The sequence below is a fragment of the Pantherophis guttatus genome, chromosome 2 (assembly GCF_059756535.1).
Source record: "Pantherophis guttatus breed Tessera chromosome 2, ASM5975653v1, whole genome shotgun sequence".
NCBI lineage: Eukaryota > Metazoa > Chordata > Lepidosauria > Squamata > Colubridae > Pantherophis > Pantherophis guttatus.
Window position 1 is genome coordinate 150,419,441 of NC_142064.1, and position 20,949 is coordinate 150,440,389.

At 36.7% G+C, this 20,949-nt stretch overlaps 1 protein-coding gene and 1 long non-coding RNA gene across 7 annotated transcripts in view; one reads left to right on the top strand and one right to left on the bottom strand.

Moving 5' to 3' along the window:
• Positions 1–20,949, top strand: part of LOC117662944 (uncharacterized) — a 36,054-nt gene that overhangs the window by 8,947 nt on the left and 6,158 nt on the right. Inside the window, exon 2 of the long non-coding RNA XR_015732458.1 lies at positions 15,495–15,747. This is a non-coding gene — a long non-coding RNA (uncharacterized LOC117662944). The remainder of the gene's footprint in view (positions 1–15,494; positions 15,748–20,949) is intronic.
• The window catches only part of LOC117662942 (cholesterol transporter ABCA5-like), a 74,373-nt gene that overhangs the window by 5,646 nt on the left and 47,778 nt on the right, over positions 1–20,949 (bottom strand). For all 6 annotated transcript variants that reach the window (XM_087887023.1, XM_087887021.1, XM_087887022.1 and 3 more), the window contains exons 27-38: positions 19,889–19,954; positions 17,445–17,536; positions 15,532–15,655; positions 14,680–14,797; positions 14,488–14,579; positions 13,533–13,708; positions 12,591–12,666; positions 12,078–12,172; positions 8,279–8,398; positions 7,997–8,146; positions 1,092–1,171; positions 144–199 (exon numbers count right to left, since the gene is read on the bottom strand). In XM_087887023.1, the coding sequence (XP_087743149.1) occupies positions 144–199; positions 1,092–1,171; positions 7,997–8,146; positions 8,279–8,398; positions 12,078–12,172; positions 12,591–12,666; positions 13,533–13,708; positions 14,488–14,579; positions 14,680–14,797; positions 15,532–15,655; positions 17,445–17,536; positions 19,889–19,954 (1,245 nt within the window). The remainder of the gene's footprint in view (positions 1–143; positions 200–1,091; positions 1,172–7,996; positions 8,147–8,278; positions 8,399–12,077; positions 12,173–12,590; positions 12,667–13,532; positions 13,709–14,487; positions 14,580–14,679; positions 14,798–15,531; positions 15,656–17,444; positions 17,537–19,888; positions 19,955–20,949) is intronic.

The following is a 20,949-nucleotide window of genomic DNA, read 5'->3' on the forward strand; positions in this document are numbered from 1 at the left end:
ATCAGAAATTCAGAAACTATGGATGAGTGTCATTTCAATTAATGTTGGTTTATACATAATTAGAAAACATATATATATATATATATATAAGCATTAGTAAATATAATACAGTACAATTATTTGGAAAGGTCTGTCTGAGTTACCTGTTCAAGGGTTGCTTGAGAAAAGCTGTACTCTTCAATATTAAAGGCATGTTTTGCTGTTTAAAAGAATTAAAAACTGTTAATTGTCATTGAAAGACAGGTATCAAAATATTTGATATTTAGATACTTTACAAAACAACCAATTCCATCTGATGCCAAAACCATTGAATAGCGAGATCATGCCAAAAGCCCATGCACATGATTTATAAAGCTACTAAAACTACTATCTAATTGCTGCATTGAGACCACATCAAGTTTTGTGTACACTCTTAGTTAATCTGTTGGAATGCTTTTCTCAGTGGAAGTTATTTCTATTAACAGGAGAAATTATGTTGGATTTCTTTTCCTCTTCAAAGTCTCCTTTGTGATTTTGAAAAGTAAGGGGGGGAGAAATCAGCAGTATGTATTAGTGTGGAATTGGTTTTCATTCATGGATGTACTTAGTCAAGCAGTGTTTACAGGTTAAAAAAAAGAATGTTCACTTCTCAAAACACACACCTCTAATGTTCATCTAATTTCTCTACACAATGAAAGCAAGTCAGAAAGGCTAGAAATTAGGATATGCAGCCCTTTGAATTTAATCACCATAATGTGACTGAGAACATGAACACAACATCTGTCTGCAATATATTAAAGATCATGAGATCACGTGGCTGCTCTGTGCAGCTGCTGCACAATCCTGCAAACAAATGCAGTTGCTTCAGTGTATTGCAGATAGGTGCTGTGTTCATGCTTCCAAGCACTTTATGAGACTGAATAGAAAATAGTTAAAACTTCATTTGTTACAATAGCTTGATATATATTAAATGTACCTGACTGAACAGAAATGGATGAAATAATGACAGGAGATGGCAAAATGATGAGGATGGGTTATTAAGAAAGTGAAAAGATTAACAAAGAGACAGACATTCTAAGATTATCAGTTCACTTAGTATTCTGTTACCTTACCTTCCTCAAGTTTGGAAAAAGACAGGGCAAGTGAATGGACATCTTCCTTTGGGATTTTGTATGATAAAATTGACCTAAAACTGCAACAAATAAAAAGAAAGGAAATGTATTCTAAAACAAGTAGTTTGGGTAATATTAGTTTAAGTATTTTAATGCAATGTATTGCGTCAGACATCAGGGTTGTACAGGAGGATTAATGACATCAAAATGAGAGAGGCAACCAACAAGTGAAGCCCGGCTCTCTTTTAATATGCATTGTACACTGCGCAAACACAAAAACAGTGTGTACAATCATGCAGTCATGATCACCATTTTGAGAATATTGACCTTGCTTATGGACATCACTGATAAATACAATTGTTTTATCTTTGCTTTATCCATTTTTTTTTATTATTATTATTATTATTATTATTATTATTATTATTATTATTATTTAATCTTTAGTGAGATTCACAGCCTTTGAGGCTGGTTAATAGTTCAGCAGCTCGAGTCCTAACCAAGGACTTAGGAACTGTTAAGGTATCATCGGAGGATGTAAGCTGTTCCCAGTAAGGTGGTTTTTGTAGAGTCAAAATGTTCAAGTCCGGCAAATTTAGAATTTCTAAATAGCAGGGTAGCCCTTTGGGTATTGCTCCAAGGGCTCCAATTACAATTGGGACAACACACGATTTCTTTTTCCATAGTCACTTAACTTCAATTTGCAAGTCCCGGTACTTTGTGATTTTTTTCTTGCTGCTTATCTTCAATCTGTGCGTCACCAGGTATTGCAATGTCAATACCTGGTGCATGGCCCATATCTTACATATACAGTCAGGTCCAGAAATATTGGGACATCGACACAATTCTAACATCTTTGGCTCTATACACCACCACAATGGAGTTGGAATGAAACAAACACAATGTGCTTTAACTGCAGACTGTCACCTTTAATTTGAGGGTATGTACATCCAACTCAGATGAACGGTGTAGGACTTACAGCAGTTTGCATATGTGCCTCCCACTTGTTAAGGGACCAAAGGTAATGGGACAATTGGCTTCTCAGCTGTTCCATGGCCAGGTGTGTGATATTCCCTCATTATCCCAATTACAATGTGCAGAAAAAGGCCCAGTTCATTTCAAGCTATTTGCATTTGGAATCTGTTGCTGTCAACTCTCAAGATGAGATCCAAAGAGCTGTCACTATCAGTGAAGCAAGCCATCATTAGGCTGAAGAAACAAAACAAACCCATCAGAGAGATAGCAAGAACATTAGGCGTGGCCAAAACAACTGTTTGGAACATTCTCAAAAAGAAGGAACGCACCGGTGAGCTCAGCAACAGCAAAAGACCCGGGAGACCACGGAAAACAACTGTGGTGGATGACCGAAGAATTCTTTCCCTGGTGAAGAAAACACCCTTCACAACAGTTGGCCAGATCAAGAACACTCTCCAGGAGGTAGGTGTATGTGTGTCAAAGTCAATAATCAAGACTTCACCAGAGTGAATACAGAGGGTTCACGACAAGATATAAACCATTGGTGAGCCTCAAAAACAGGAAGGCCAGATTAGAGTTTGCCAAACAACATTTAACAAAGCCTTCACAGTTCTGGAACAAGATCCTACGGACAGATGAGACCAAGATCAACTTGTACCAGAGTGATGGGAAGAGAAGAGTATGGAGAAGGAAAGGAATTGCTCATGATCCTAAGCATACCACCTCATCAGTGAAGCATAGTGCTGGTAGTGTCATGGCATGAGCATGCATGGCTGCCAATGGAACTGGTTCTCTTGTATTTATTGATGATGTGACTGCTGACAAAAGCAGCAGGATGAATTCTGAAGTGTTTCGGGCAATATTATCTGCTCACATTCAGCCAAATGCTGCAGAACTCATTGGACGGCGCTTCACAGTATAGATTGACAATGACCCAAAGCATACTGCAAAAGCAACCAAAGAGTTTTTGAGGGGCCAGAAATGGAATGTTATGCAATGGCCAAGTCAATCACCTGACCTGAATCCCATTGAGCATGCATTTCACTTGCTGAAGACAAAACTGAAGGGAAAATGCCCCAAGAACAAGCAGGAACTGAAGACAGTTGCAGTAGAGGCCTGGCAGAGCATCACCAAGGATGAAACCCAGCGTCTGGTGATGTCTATGCATTCCTGACTTCAGGCTGTGATTGACTGCAAAGGATTTGCAACCAAGTATTAAGAAGGGAAAGTTTGATTTATGATTATTATTCTGTCCCGTTACCTTTGGTCCCTTAACAAGTGGGAGGCACATATGCAAACTGCTGTAAGTCCTACACCGTTCACCTGAGTTGGATGTACATACCCTCTGAAAAAGCTGACAGTCTGCAATTAAAGCACATTGTGTTTGTTTCATTCCAACTCCATTGTGGTGGTGTATAGAGCCAAAGATGTTAGAATTGTGTCGATGTCCCAATATTTCTGGACCTGACTGTATATATATATTTACATATATATAAAAATACAATTGTTTTATCTTTGCTTTATCCATTTTTATTATTATTATTATTATTATTATTATTATTATTATTATTATTATTATTATTATTATTATATTATCATCAACAACTTATTAGATACCTTTACTGAGATATAGTATAAATCAGAAATACAATGATTACAGAATTCCATACTCTACATTCACAACTTAATAGCCAAACCAGTAAAAAAGTGTTAATCACATAGACAAACCAAACATGTTTAGAAACAATGCACTCTGATACAATTGAGCATATACACTGCATAAAACCAGAATTAATGTAAAACCAAGATTAATTAGTAGGATGGGATAACCAGGCCCTAGACTAACTAACAACCATATAAAAAAAGCTTTTCAACCCCTTTAAAAGGCCAATAAACTTTAGAGAGATGAAAAGACAAAAAGGGAGCTGATTACAGAATTGCAAGGCCAGGATCGTGAAAGAAGCCAGAGTACAATTCTGGAGGGAGAAACTAAAGAATGGTCTGGTCCAAACGAAATCAGTAATAAAAAGGATTCCAGGGGAAAATAAGATAGTGAGAAATTTGTGACCAGAGAGCTCCAAATATAAGTACCAATGGTTTGCTACTGGGTGTTAGTTCAATAAGTAGAGTCTTTTGATACAGCAGAACATAAGAGTGGGAATGATTCAGATCATTGGGAATGGAACTGTGCTAGACTAAGACCTAAGACACAATGAGGAACATCTGTCAAAAGACTTGCAGTAATTTAAGAGTACAAAAAACACCACCGCAAGCACTAATGAAGCTATTCTCTCCATTGTTCCCCACCCTCTTCCTACAATTATTCATCACAACTCTATTTGTTTTTATAATATTTATCTTTTCATTTATCTTTTGGTATTTTTGTAATATATTTTGTCTCTATTATATTTATAATTTTTGCTTATTGGGTTGTTGAACCGTACCCAGAATCACTTTTTGTGAAATGAGCAGCTACACAAATTGAATAGATACTGTAAATAGATAAATGCAACTTAGTGACCCTTGCTGTAAGATTGCCAAATGGGTGTTTTGAGATGGGAGGCTATAAAGAATTGATAAATAAATATATAAATAAAGTCAGCTGATCATCAATCAAAAAATTTGAGGCTGCAAGTGAAAGAAATTGAGACCACCCAAGGTCCCTGGAGACAAATAAGCGAAGACACAATACAGGATGGGAAGGATAATCAGGCCAAATATGATGTCTGATTAATGCATATTCAACTTGAGGTGATGGGAAGACATTCAAGAGGAAATGCTAGTAAGATATGGGCTGTGCAGTGTCATCAAGGGCCACAAAAGACCAATAAACAAAGCATTATCAGCATATCAATGATATTGAAAGCCCTAACTGTAAATCAGGGAACTGATAAATAAATAAATAATCTAGTAAATCAGGGAACTCAAAGGATAAATAAAACAGAATATAGGACTGATCCCTGAAACACATTTAATATAAAGGGAAATTGCTGAGACTCTAATCCACTATGCACTATTGCAGAGAAAGGAGAAGACAAACCATTTTTATATCAATCACACACATTGGCAATGATGCTCAGGAACCATAATTTAACCAGCAATATTCGGTGGTTGAGACTATCAAATACTGCCATCAGGTCCAAAAAGGACTGGCAATAGCAATAAAATGTCAAGATTTTAGTACTGAAATATCATTCAGTGTTTGACAAAGTGTTTTCTTAGTTGAGTTCCTGGCTGAAATCCTGATAGTTATGGATTGAAAATGTCATTAAAAGACAATAAATAATCAATTATGGGAGGATACTCTCAGAAACCTCAGATCAGAAAAATGAAACAGTCGAAAAATCTGAAGACAAAAAGGGATCCAAGGAAGATTTCTCCAATAAAGGGCAAAGAGGAACATGCTTTAAAGTTTGAAAAACTACCTGTGTTTAAAGAAAAGTTCAGCAAGACAGAAAACAGGTTAGAAAAAGAGGCAGAAAAATAAGATAAATGTACAAGAAAAAGGATTCAGGAGGGAAACTTGCATTAAAGGAGGCCAGCAGAGTTTTTAAACACAGATGGTGATTTAAAAAAAAAAAAATAGCAGAAGACAGCTAGTGGATGAAAATGAATGGGCATTCACCACTTTATTAATGGAAAAATGTTCCAAGTCCTTACAAGAAAGAGAAGCACTAGGAGACCGTACACTCTGTAGTTCAGTGGTGGGTGATGTTAATAAAACAAGGGGGAAAACTGGTGAGAAGTCCTGGTTTGAAAAATGAATGACAGCTTGAAACAAAGCTTGCTTTGTTTCTCACAGGTGATGAAAATAATTATCCAAAGTTTCTGCATCTGGTTGAAAGAAGCTCTCTCCAGGTGCTTTTCTGATCTTCTGGCAGCCATCTGAAGGACACTAGGTCAAGAAACTGACACTAGAGATTGAAGGATGTTGAAAGTCTTTCCGGAGCTTACTCTCTGTCCCACCATAGGCTAAACAAAATTAAGGCTAAGCTATCTGGATTTCAATTTACAAAGATTTACAAATTTACAAATTTATTTTTATTATCATATTTAGAAACTGCCCATTTCAAAAATGTAGTTGAGATGAAACTTTCTAAGAACCTTTTCAAAGTAAAATAGCCTTTATCAAAAAGTTAACAAGAAATCTGAAGACATAATTTCAGATCTAACAATCTAAACACTACAAAAGGAGCTTAGAACATAGATACTTAAGCAAAAAGTATTACAAATAGGAAACTGAAGAGCTACAAACAATGAGGAATGGAACTGTGAAAGGATCCCCACTAATCCTGTGGTGTACAGGCATGGGTGGTCTCCTGGGGGTTCGGCAGGGTTCGGGTGATCCTCTAGCCAAGGATCACCGGGGTTCGGTGAACCCCCATATGCCACACCTGGCTGGCCACACCCACGCCCACCCCTCCCAGGAGTCTCCATGTGGCCCATTCATCATTCCAGGTAAGTGCAGGGGCCGTGCAGAGGGTCTGGGAGGGCAAAAACCGGGCCTACCGGAGGTTCCAGAAGTTCGGAAATGGGCCTGTTTCCAGCCTCCGGAGGGCTCAAGAAAAGCCTCCGGAGCTTGGGGAAGGCGAAAAAGCCCCCCCCCCCCCCCCCCGGTAGGCCATGCCCACCCAGGACGGGGCAGTGAACCCATTGCTAAAGGATCTGAAGCCCATCCCTGTGTACAGGTACGCACAGATGCCAGCCTCTATTTTAGCCTTAGTGAAAAGACTGTACATCTCTGAGTAAGGGATGAGAAATTAAAAACTACAATGAAACCTTATCAATATGATTATCCTGTAATATTAGACCTGCATATAAGAATTCTAAAATAAATAAGTATATTTGTACAATATATACAAATGTCAACATTTATTATTAAGATTCTATTAGATGTAATTTCCTATTATACATACCAAAAATTACAAGAAATACTAAATATGGATTATATGAAAGACATTTTGTAATTGGGGACCAAATGCCCTGCAATTTTCAAAACATCCTATTCTTTCTTTGGACACAAAACCAGTTTGTTTCAGGATCATTGTGAACAGACCATGTTACAGCTGGATCAGCATGGTCCATAAATTAAAAAATATATATCCTGACTTCCTAAACATTCTGTCAGCCGCAACGCGCAGCTGCGTGTCAGGGCTGCCATTCCGGTGGGTGAGGATCCATTGCTTTATGGATATTAGTTCATGCCAGTAAAGGATTCAAACCATCATTTGTGTGTGTGGCGTTTTCTTTATACACCGGAACCTGACACATTCTATCTTTAGAGATGGAATATTTTGCACATACCTAGATAGTATGCATACTTGATATACTGTATATCGTAATTGTTGTGCAATCAATAATGCTGTAGTAACTTGGTGTTAAGTTACTATAATTTTTTAATAGGAAAAAGATCTACTTATTAAGCATTCCATAATTTTTTAACAAAAACCAATTGTCCATTGAATAAATTTCATTTCATGCATTAACTGTTGAATCTAAACTAGAAGCTTGGACTTCTCAAATTGCATCTTTATGATTTTTTTAATTGATTAAAACCAGGGGTGGGTTCTACTTACCTTTACTACCGGTTCGCAGCGGGGCCGCACGCTCTTCTGCACATGCGCAGAAGCGTTTTGATGATGTCTGGTCGGTGGGCGGAGCCTCCCACTGGTTTTACTACCAGTTCTATAGAACCGGTGCGAACAGGGGGCAACCCACCACTAATTAAAACTTAGAAATCAAGATTTTACCTAGCTGGCATAGATCAGATTAGCTAATGGGATGGGGCTAGAATGAATCAAGCACTACTGTAATCAGGCATGTTGCCATCCATCCATTATTCTCTCTAATCCTTATGCCGAGTGTAATGAGACAACTCTAGTATGAGAAGGAATTGATTAATAGCTACTTGACTTGTAACAACAGCCTTTTACCTTTCCTGAGGTCTTCCATTGGGAAACATACGCAAAACTGCCCTCTGGAGCTGTTCCTTCATCTGTAAATCTGGAACTTCTTTTAATTTCATTTCTAAGAAATATCCTTTGCCAAATTTAGTCTTGAGGTGTTGAATTGTACCAATGCACCTATCAGATATTCGGGACAGGAAAAAGAGAAAAGCAGGAAAAAATAGATTTGATATTAAAATTATTAAGTTGGTGTTAATTGTAAATTTGGTTTCTTTTTTCCCCAAACATCTCAATATCTAGAGAAGGTACCTCAATTTTCCAGACACCAAGATAGCCACTCGATCACACACAGCTTCTGCTTCTTCCATGTAATGAGTAGTCAGAATAGCTGCTCTCTTTTTACTTTTAAAGGCTGCTCGGATGGCTTTCCTATCAAACATAATAGATACTCAGGAAAAATTAGACTTGCTAAGCCAACTCTTCTTTATATCAGTCTATACAGTCCCAATCTGATTAGCGTAAAGAAATCTATTAATCTTTCCCAAAACTAAAGCCGCACCTAGGAAGAACAAGTGAGAACTAAATCCAGATAAAATGAAGCGGCTGCTGGTAAGAAAATAAAAAGATAAGGTTCAGTCTATTTTAAATAACATTGCTCATCCCTTGAAAGAATAAATTTAAAGTCTGGAAATGCTCTTTGCTCTTCAACTCTTCCAATATAAATAAATGATGGCTATAGCAAGGAGTATTATTTATTTATTTGGTTTCTATGTTCCTCCATTCCAAAAAGCTCTGAGCAGCTTTCAGGAAATTAAAAAAAAAGAGCTAAAGCCAATTAAAAAAAAGAAAATACTTAACAATTAAACATAACCAAGCAGTTATGCCACAATTCACAGATAGAACAACTCACTTTGTTAGGTGCAAGCGACCATAGCTACATGTGAAGGGTTCAAGTTGACTACTATATTGTACCTATACAACAGGGGTATCAAACTCGATTTCATTTGAGGGCCGCCTCAGGGTTGTGTTTGACCTCAGGGGGCTAGAATGGGCGCAGCCAGAGTGGGCATGGCCAGCTCAACGTCACTCATGTCGGGGGCGCCTATGGTGGATCGAGCGCTCTGCCAGAGAAAACGGGGTCCTGAGCTGTTTTCACTGGCAGAGGCACCACGGGCCAGTCCTTCACTGTTTCCAGGGCGGCCCTGTGGGCCAGATCTAAGCACCCTGGGCCTTGAGTTTGACACCCCTTCTATCCAAGAATCTCTCGACTCTCCCTTCTTTGGGATCACATATAAAGTTCCTGAATCTTAGTGGAGACAGTCCTCCGTCTCAAGGCTTGATCACTCCTCATCTGGCTGGTAGTTTCCCAACACGCCAATAAACTCTAATAAAAAGAGTTTTTATGACTCTTTAGAAGATTAATTGGGAGGTTTCCCCAAAACACAGAGTAAATTGTCCCACAAGGGAGAGGGAACTATTTATTTAGAAAATATATTTTGCCGCCTATTTGCACATGGCGACTCAAGGCAGCGTACAGAAATATAAAAACTATCATTGAGAAAACTTGATAATGGGGTCTCTGCTGATAATATTTTCTCAGCACAAAGATATTCAGAAAGCCTTCTCTGACATTATCAGGCAGGTAAATTAAACCTGGAGAAGGCAGCTTCAGAGAAATTTAGGCCCTGAGCCACATGGCACCTTGAATTGCACTTGGAAGCTAATCAACAGATAATGCACCTCTCATAATAGAAGCATTAGATGGCCAGGTCAGGATGCACCCATAATTCCTGGGTTGCTATATATTTATGTTATTAGTTATTTCTGCTAATTTTTACTAGAACTTTACTAATTAATAAGGCCAGCTGAAGATTTGAGTTTATAGAAAATGGGATGAGGAACGGAATGAAGATGTTGTATTTTAAGAGATAGTGATGAGTTTTTAATAAAGCCACTTCTGGACTTTTTGTGAGAAAGTAGGGAACAAAATTTTTATTTTGGGATTTATTAGAATTGTACAAGTAATATAGACTATCATTTTTAGAGTGAGAGTTAGATGTGTTTTTTATTTATATACCCTATTTCCCTGAAAATAAGACCCAACCGGAAAATAAGCCCTACCGTGATTTTTCAGGATGCACATAATATAAGTCCTACCCCAAAAATAAGCCCCAGTTAAGATCGTCAGCCAGATGGAGGCGTTTAGTACTGTATTTCCCCCCAAAATAAGACCTAACCAGAAAATAAGCCATAATGTGTCTTTTGGAACAAAAATTAATATAAGACCCGGTCTTATTTTGGGGAGAAACATGGTATGTATCAAAAAAAGTTGAAAGCCATTTTTTTCCTTCCCCCCCCCTTTTTCTTGCATATTTATATTGCTTTTTTGTCTGATTCTTTATTTCCTGTTTTCTTGCTTTTAGTATACTTTTTATTTTTGTTTTCAAAATTTAATAAAATTATATTTTTAAAAAGGTGAATACATCTGCATCTCATGCTGATTATCATGGCTGGTTGCATAGTCAGCCAAATGTTTAGACTGGATTTGTCATTTTTATCCTCCTATCAAGCCCTTCCCAAGGACAGGCAGATCTTAGCTGATATTGTTAAAGGTATCAGTCGCAGGATATAAGCTGTCTTTTGCAACTAACTGATAGTGATTTTGTCAATGCTGATGGTATTCAAGTGGTGCTCTGGCTGTTTTGGAATTGTACCCAAGGTAGTACTATTGGTACTACCTTTGCTTTATTCGCTCCTATTTCTAACTGAAGGTCTTTGTATTTTGTGATTTTTGCCAGTTCTTTTGTTCTGCTACAACATCCACTATCCAGCCTTTTTCATCTCAACAACTGTTAGGTCTGGGGTGTTATGTGATGAGTGCTTGCCTCTTTGAATTCTAAAGACCCAGAGCACTTTAGTGTCTTCATTTTCCATTACTTTGTCTATTTTGTAGTCTTACCAGTTCTCTCAATATTCTATCTCACTTATTCTCAATTATGAGATGTAGTCAATCTATTAAGTTTGCTCCTTCAACCTGAGCCTGAGCTATAGCCATTAAAAAGAACTCTTTGAGTGAGGTAATGTGACCCTGTCTAACATTAGTATCCTCTAGCCATCTTTTGCTTTTTGAAAACTTATTACTGAGCCTAAAATAGCTGATGGGTATAATATTCTTAGGCTGCAATATTTTTCAGGGGGAAAATATAGCAGTTCCCTTTAAACAAATGCTGCCTTGTGATACTTTAAAAACCATGATCCAGCATGAATCCATGAAATTGAATCAAGACCCCTGCAATCTAAGATTCCCAAAAATTATTAAGCTGGACAGTAAGACAAAAATGATTATGGAGGCAAATGGTAACTGGCAAAGGTAAGGCAGGATGATAGCAGCATTTGAATAAATGGACGTTATGCCAGCAATCGGGAAATCTGTGGATTATTCTTGTACAACCTTTGCAGCAATAATACCTGCAGTGTCATAATAAAAGTGTTACTTTTCCAAACTTCCCACCTGACAATTAAGAAAAAGATGTTTCTCTCTCCATTCCTTCTTTTAAAAAAATGAAATATAATGTGTGAGTGAAGTAAAGCCAGCTCTGGCAGCACTCTTGCAGAACTATTAGCACAATCAGTTTCATCTGCAATTAATTTTAAATCTTCAAAGAACAAAGAGAAACCATGAAGAAAGCAAGGAGGGTTGACACAATTGTTAGGTAAGAGAAGTTTCTATTTCTGTGTATTGTTTATGGCTAACTACTTTGAAAGTTTTTTGAAATACGAAGGCCATTAGTCTTCATAAATTCTGTTAGATCAGATGTTTACATAAAGACATATGGGGAGAGAATAGAAGCCTTTTTCTGCTTCTTAGGATTGCAACTTTCCAATATGTTCATTTTTGTTTCTATTACGAGTGTTGTTTTTGCCAAATTTGTTATGCCTAAATTATTTTTTACCAAGAGTAAAATGCCTTTTAAAGGCTACAGAGAGGATCTTTTGTTAACCACTGCCCATTCTGACCCTCTATGCAATAGGATGGATATATTGAAAGTAAATAAATGGTTGTGATTTCACATTAAATATATTCTCTGTGTCCTTTGGAGACACTTACCACATATGCTGTTTTGCTTTGGGGTCCATACCAGTAGATGGTTCATCTAGTAGAGTAATGTGGGGACTACCCAGCATACTTAAGGCAAAACATAGCTAAAAAAAGAGATCAGGATGGGGGAGAACACATCAGTGATGGTTATTTACTTTAGGTAAGGCCGGGCCAAGCCAAGCCAAAAAAATTCACTTCAAGATGCACAAATGAAGTCAAATCTTCAGAAACTCTCAAGGAGATTCTCTACATCCCCTATTTTCAAAGAAATGTCAAATTTCATTTTATGTAACAGAGCACATGTAAAGGAGGAGATAGCGACTAAATGACCTGATCAGTTTTAGTTCTATTCCTCCAGACAAAGAGATATTTGGGATACTATCTTACAATACCTAATAGCCATGATAAAAGGTTAAGGGAAGGAACATTTTTCTCGGCTTGCATAGTTAAATGTTTATGCCATTATTTGTTATTCATCATAGCATGAATTAGAAAGTTAATTATTTCAGAAGAAAACCAAACCTTTCGTTTGACTCCTGCTCCAAGTTTCTTTACTTTTTTCTGTAGCTGCTCCTTAAAGTCAAGTGCACTGGAGATGCTGGGGGAAAAAAACCTCACTCATCTTTCTGTCTTGTAAGCAATGTAAAAAAAAGCAATATGGCACCCAATCTCTTGGCCTTCCACAAAGGGATTAAATCTTGGTTCTGTGGCCTTGCGGAGGGGCACAGAAGACAACTGTAAATTAGTGCCCCCCCCCACATTGTAAAAACCAACGTTTAATGGCAATCTTAGAATTACCCTTTTGATGTTTGTCATTAGTGTACCATTTTTAAAAAATTAATCCTAATTTAATTTTAATGTTAATTTTTATACATTGTTTTTTTTTAAAATTTGATTTATATGCCGCCCTTCTCTGGAGACTCAGGGCGGCTTACAGTGCATTAAGCAATAGCCTTCATACTTTTGTATATTTATACAAAGTCAGCTTATTGCCCCCACAAACTGGGTCCTCAATTTACCTACCTTAGAAAGGATGGAAGGCTGAGTCAACCTTGAGCCTGGCAAGATTCGATCTTACTTTAATTGCAGACAGCTGGTGTTAAATTACAATGCTTCTGTCTGTTGAGCTAAACCAGGCTCCAGGTTTTATTATTTATATTACATTGTATACCACACAGAGCCTCTGTTTGAGGGATAGGGACAGTTTAGCAATATGAAAATAAATAAATATGTCAGATCATTATACTCAGCATATGCTATGATGTTTTCCAACTTACTAATTAGTAGTGAAATTTCCCTATAAGCAGTTTTAACAACAAATTATGGTGTCAACTGCCCAAAAAAGTCAACCGTTTGGACCGTTGATACCATGAATGTCAATACATGCTAATGAATGTATTAATATGTATTAATGAATCATTAGCATATATTAATGAATTATTTTTCTCACGAGCAGTGTCTTACCATTTTATGACTTCTTTCAAGTCACTTTCGCTCATTCCTTTGATGGCACCATATATTTCAAAATGTTCCTGTAATGTGATTTCAGGCCAAAGTGGGTTTGTCTGTGGACAGTACCCCACAAACCTCATGGAATCATCTTCATTATTATCACCTGAAGAAAAGTCTCCCATCAGCACCTGTAAATACACCATTGTTTTCAGATGATGATTCTAATAGGCCAGAAACATTTAAAAGTTATTATAAGCACACCTTACTGAAATGATAACAATAAAATATTATTAGTTCAAGTATTTCAGTTCTCTTTAACTAGTGTGATGTAGTAGTTCAAACAAAGGTCAAAGTTTCAATTTCCACTTATTCCACTGAGCTCCCTGAGTAGATTCTTGGTAATCTCTTTTATAGAATAGCTATTCTCAATATAAGATGAGGGGTGACTGAAAGCACCCTTAGAAGAAAAGTTGGTTATAAATGCAATATATATAAAAAAGGGGCTGAATCCATCCATCCATCTGGATAGCTCTCCTACTTCCTAATGGGATTTAGGTTTTGGGACATTTCTGAAAAGAAAATAATATATAGGATTACAGTCCACAATGTAGCCCTTTACTTTTGTTCCCTTCCCCAATTTTGCTTAGTTCAAGCACACATTTTTGTAGTCAGGTCATTTTATTTATTCTTGTTCAGTTCAAAGTATATAATGATCACAAAAAGAGGTTTATACGAAGATGAATACATGAAAAACCATCAGTAGACACATCACTGGTAAGAAATATACTTCCAATGCTGTTCCTTCATCATTCATAATATATAATAATGGATATGCAATCTCAGTATGAGGTATTCTTATTATCAATTCAAAAAGAATTATCATCTGCATTATAAGATCTCTTTTAGATGAGAATGCCCATAACATTCAGTTGCAAAAACTGCTAAAAAAATGATTAAAATCAATTACCTGGCCCGCATTTGGTTCAACTTCTCCCACCAGAATATTTATTAGCGTACTTTTTCCAGCTCCATTTGGACCTAACACTCCCAGTATTTCCCCTAAGGGGAAAAAAAAATACCAGTCTGCAGTTTTTGTTTGGCAAGATTATCCATCTTTTTTTTTAATATTGAGTCCATAATAAATAATTGTAACACTAACCTTTTTTCACACAAAGGGAAACACGATTAGTTGCCACTGTCTTTATTTTTCTTCCAAGAAGAAAATCACTCTTTTCATCATATTCTTTGTGCAAACAGTGGACTAAAACTGCTGGTTTCTAATGAAAAAAGAACGCAGAGATTACATCCAAGTTAGAATGAATGTACAATGCAAAAACATTCCTTTAAATGGACAAAAACTCAGTCAGTAACCTGGTTCTTCTCATTTAGAACATAAAAGTGAATGTACATAGATAAAACACTTCCAGATTTTTGGGGGTTGCGGAGAAGAGATTATCCACTCAACATGAGATCACTATTTCCCCTCTCCTACACAACTAATATTGAACAAAAATATTCTTTCTTTACATTGTGTGGGAAACAGGCTTAATTATGTTTCTCAAGTTGATTGTGGTTTCTGCCACTAGGAGGTGTGGTCTGAACAATCTTAGGAAAAGCACTCCTCTTGTTTCCCAGTTCCTGCTATATCATTGTACAGTGGATCACAAAGGAGCTGAAATGAAGAAGTCCTGGCATGGTGATGGCAACATAATGTACAGAGACAGGAGAAATGTGCTATAACACTCTGCACAAGAACAGCAACAAACTATTTTTATTTTTTCTTGAATGCAGAAAGAAGGAAGTGTTTAGGTGCATGGTGATGGAGGGAGAAGCCAGGCTGGTTTTAGGTTTCTATAAAATGTAACCAGGCCCTTCCTCATAGAGTCTCAGTTTCTTAGATTCAGAAAAACATATCACTCATCAGCTGTTTCCAGACTACCTAAGCAAATTACCCCTTTCAATTCTGGTTTGCAGTAAGGAGAGAGAACTACGTGGAGATGGGAAGATTTACCTCTTCACAGCTTTGACAAGTGATCAACTCTTTAACCCTCAGCCTCTCTGCTGTAACATCTTCATCCTCATTCTCATCGTGCAGCACATCTGGCAGTTTCCAGGTCTTGGGCTTCATAGGTGTTCTGAAAACAGATAAAAAGATTCATTCTCTACAATGGCTCTTTGAACAGACAAAATAAACAGGAAAATGTTCCATGTAATATTTAACAATAAGGTAAGTCGACTGCAAGAGCCCTCAAATTAACCTGTTCTTAATTTGAAAAAGTTCCCAGGTGTCATGATGTGAGGAACAATTCAACACAACAGGAAGAAAAGCTACAGTTGCAAGTCTGCCCCTTTGCTGAAACATTTTTCAGGAAAAAGAAAAAAAAATTTTTCAGGCCACATACTTTAAAGTCTAGGAGGCTGTTATATTTAATGAAAGATGATCAATGGAAAAGGTCAGGAGAAGCTGGATCTTATGTAAAAATAAATGATAATGCCCATTAATTCAAATGAAGCTGTAGAAGAATGATGGTCAATACAAGGATATTTGCAGATTCACTACCAAACGGGTGAAATGCTCCTGGTAGCGATGGCGGCGGGTGGTTCGGAGAACCGGTAGCAAAAATCCCTGCGCCCCCCCCCCCATGCCCAGCTGAGCCGCGTGATCATCAGAGGCTTTTTTTTTTTTTACTTTTAAAAGCATTTTTTCTACCACCTCTTCGGCCGAAAAAATGCTTTTAAAAGTAAAAAAAAAAAAAAAGCCTCTGATGATCGTGTGGCTCAGCTGGGATCATCAGAGGCTTTTCAAAGCATTTTCTTCTACAACCTCTTCAGCCGAAGAGGCTGTAGAAAAAAAATGCCTATAAAAGCCTCTGGCAATCCCAGCTGAGTTGCCTGATCGTCAGAAGCTTCTAAAAGCATTTTTTTCTGCAACCTCTTAAGGTTGTAGAAAAAATGCTTTTAAAAGTTAAAAAAAAAAGTTCCCCCCCCCCACCAAATCACACCCACAGAAACGGTAGTAACAAATTTTAGATTTCACCCCTGCTACCAAACAATTCATAAAACATATGATCAGCAGAAGGCATTCACAAATATATTAGCAAAGAACTGGAAAAGGAAACTGCATTTAAAAGCATTGGGAAATGTTCTTTAAAGGGATACAGGGGGTCCTCACTTAATGACCACTTGTTCAGGGATGATTCCAATTTGTGATATAATAGTTATGACTGGTCCTCAGAGTTCTTCCCATTGCAGATCCCCATGGTTGTCATTTGTATCCTTTTTTCCTGGCTTCTCATAAGCAAAATCAATGGGGATGCCACCAGATAACAAAATGGTGACCATGTGATGTTCTCACTTAACGACCCACAGTGATTCACTTCATGATGGCAACCCAGAGTACTGGAATTGCTGTTGCTAATTCACATCACATCCTATTTTACGATCATGTCACTTAGCGATGGCAAATCTGGTCCCGATGCCATCATCAATGGAGGATTACCTGTATTTTTCAAACAGCCATTCTGCTATAGTCTGGAAGCAACACCAACCTACACATTCTTTATTCCACATCTAAGAATATGTGTTTTCCTTGGAATTATATTTTGAATTTTAATGAACAATCCAAGCTTTACTACAAGAAACTGACTATTCTTTTCAGTCCTTTTTTTTCTTTAATACCAGTTCAATACTATAGTTCAGCGATATGTTTTCTGTTTCCCTTTGATAGATTTTTTTAAAACAGGTGCAAGGGTAAGCACATATAGACTTCTAAGCAGTAAAATATCAAACAGATTTATTTGTTTGTTTGTTTGTTTGTTTGTTTATTTATTTGGACAAAAAGTTTCTTCAAAAGGTATTTGAAATTTATCATTATCTACTGAAATTTGATACTAGGATATTACATTTTATCAGTGTTATACCAACCTGAAAAATGGATCTTTTCTTACTGACTTTCCCCCACACTTCATTTCAAGATAACGCAGAAGAAAGAGCCAAACTACACACTGCAAATATGGCTAATATGAAAGAAAAAAAAATCATGTTAAAACTTCTGTTTTGCTAGAAACATGAACAATTTGTAAGCAAGTACAATAGAAACAGACAACTGAAAACCGCTGCTTAGAATGCCAGCTGCTTAGGATAGGATGTTTTACAAAATAATTCATTATAGCAGCTGAATACAAGAAGGCCTCAACTTACAACCATTTATTTAGTGACTGTTCAAAATTACAAAAGCACTGAAAAAAGTGATCTATCACCATTTTTCACACTTATGAACGTTGCAGCATCCCCATGGTCATGTGATCAAAATTCAGATACTTGTAAGTGGCATGTATTTATGATGGTTGCAGTGTCCCGGGATCATGTGATCATCTTCTGACAAGCAAAGTCAATGGGAAAGCCAGATTGACTTAATAACCATGACACTAACTTAATAACAGTATGATAACAAATGTGCCAAGAATAGCCATAAAATGGGGCAAAACTCATTTAACAACTTTCTTGATTAGCAATGGAGATTTCAGGTTCAATTGTGGTTGTAAGTTATGAAGTATTGTTCTAAATCTTAGTTTTTTCTTCCCAACAATCTCTCTTTAAGCTTTAATTTAGAAAGCTTAAATCATTTGGCTTCAGGACTTTTGAAGGAATGTCCTCTTTGATCCAGATCTGTCAGTACTTTACATTATTACCCGAAATGCTGTTATAAATCTCATGCACAAAAGAGAGAGGTTAAGTTTTGGTTTTACAGAATATTTTTTTTCATCTGTTTTTTTTAATGCTATTCGTTGTTGTTTCATCTTGGTATTTAACATTCTAGCTTTTAAAATTTAATTTTATTTATGATGATATTCTTGTGTGTATTATTTTTTCTAAGATGCTGTGTATTATATTTTGCCCTAGGTTCCTGTTAAATCAAATGTGCACTTCATTAAAAAAAATGCCTGATTCCATCAATTCCACCATAATTCCACTCTGCCTTAATATAGCACAAAGTAAAATGATTATAATGGATTGAGGGTCCATTTTACATTGTTATTTCACTTTTTAAAATCCATGTCAAAGCTGAATAACAGAATTATGATGGCATGCAAGAATGACCTTGGGCACAGCCTAGGCAACTTCTGATAAGAGGAAGCCCAGTCTGCAAATTGGGGGAAAGGCATGGGAAGTGTCTTAGAAGAAACCCTCCTTAGTTTTCTGGAGGCTAAAAAGAGAAGGAGAAAAATACTTTCAGTCTGGCAAGATTAATTTTAACTCTTTGAGTAGTCCAGACAAGAAACACAACCAGGAGCACCAACACTATATCTTTAGGAGCCATGGTGGCACAGGGGTTGGAATGCAGTATTGCAGACTAACTCTGCCCATAGTCTAGAGTTCGATTCTGACCAGCTCAAAGTTGACTCAGCCTTCCATCCTTTTGAGGTCGGTAAAATGAGGACCCAGATTGTTGGGGGCAATATGCTGATTCTGCAAACCACTTAGAGAGTACTGTAAACCAGTATGAAGCGGTATATAAGTCTAAGTGCTATTGCTGTTACATTAGCAGAATCTTGCAAGACTGAAGTTATGTCCCCCCTCTCTTTTTAGTCTTTGGAAAACTAGGAAAGGGTCCCTTTGGCAACGCTTTTCTCCCACCTGTTGACTGAGTTGCCACTTATTAGACTGTACCTAGGCTGCAGCATCCCAAGGTCATTTTCACCTACCATTACAAGAACTCTTTCATATTTAAGAAACATGAAAATGAAATAAGAGATATTCTGCCCATCTTGAGTAATGCAACTCTGGGCAGCATGCCAGAAACAAAAATATTCTTCAATAATATTTAAATACAGCACTGGCAAGATCGGTCTGCTGCTTCTATGCTGGCCTTTGAAGTAAGCCACTCGTATCAATACAGATTACAATTGTTACAGCTGAAATTATCAGCTTTTTTGAAATAATTATTCAGGGCCAAGCAATAAATATGAACCTAAACTAAAAGGTTTACTGAAAATCCCATAATTCTTGTTAAGGTCTTGAAGAAAAGTTCTGTTCCTCCAAGTAGCTCATAAGAGCTCTGCGTTCCTTTCCCACCCAAGTCCAAAAGCAATTTAAATTGTCTCCATAATATAACTCATTTTTTCATAATACTGCATTTAACACAATAAAGTTGAATGTATGTGCTTTTTATTCCATGTATAATTAATGCTCCTGCAATATCAAATAATACTATTACTTTTGCAGGGGAGGAGGAGCATTCCTCACAATGGCCGAACCAATTTTTAAACACATCATAGTTTTGCACAAATTATAAACAGACTAACCATAAAATAAACAACACAATTTGTTATTATTTCTTGTATCTTTTATTTAAAAGATATGCTTACCGCTACAACAGAAATCAACAATCTTTCTGAATGCTTCTCCATCTTGTTATCAAGTTTCCGTACTATCTAACAAAACAACAAATACTTATTGAAGCCAAGCTCAACAAACTTTAAAAAATGGTATGACTACTGAACTCTATAAACTATCTAAATGTTTTCTCATCTTGAGGGGATTTCAGGTGAACAAGATAATACTCTTATTTTTAATTCTTCTAATATTTTTCACAGGACACTGTTAGTTTATTCAGATGCTTCTTCAAGGAGTGACAAAACCTTCTTTCCCAAATATAGATTGTTCCAGAATATACACATAATTAGGTTATTTTTGTCTAGATTATCTGACTGATTCTATACATCAGTTCTAAAACACATTCATGTATAAAGAAAATACAGGTAGTCCTTGACCTATAACAGTTCATTCCGTGACTGTTTGGAGTTATAACGGCACTAAAAAAAAGTGAGTTATGATCATTTTTCACACTTGCAACCGTTGAAGTATCCGCATGGTCACATAATCAAAATTCAGATGTTTGGTAACTGATTCATATTTATGTCCCCAGGTCCTGTGATCCCCTTTTGCGATCTTCTGAGATGGGAAAGCCAGATTCACTTAACAACTAATATAAGTGTTACTAACTTAAAACTGCAGTGTTTCACTTAACAACTTTGGCAGGAAAGGATATATAATGGAGCAAAATTCACTTAACAAATGTCTTACTTAGCAACAGAAATTTTGGGCTCAATTGTGGTCATAAGTCGAGAACTACCTGTATAGCACACTTATTCTTTCCAAAATCAGTAGAATTTACAATCACAGTTGAATCCACTAGACTAGCTTTTTATAAACTAGTGATAACTTATAATAGTTTTTATAAACTACTCTGTCACCAGTAGTAGTATCAAGATTAATCAAGATTAATCTTTCTTTTATCGTGAGAAGAAGTGATGACAATAACAAAATGACAGGAAGTGAAGCTAAATTCAGGAAGTATCCAGGACAATCAAATGAGAGGGTCCCTCTGTTGTATACTATCTGATTTGGTTGTAATAAATCATTAAAA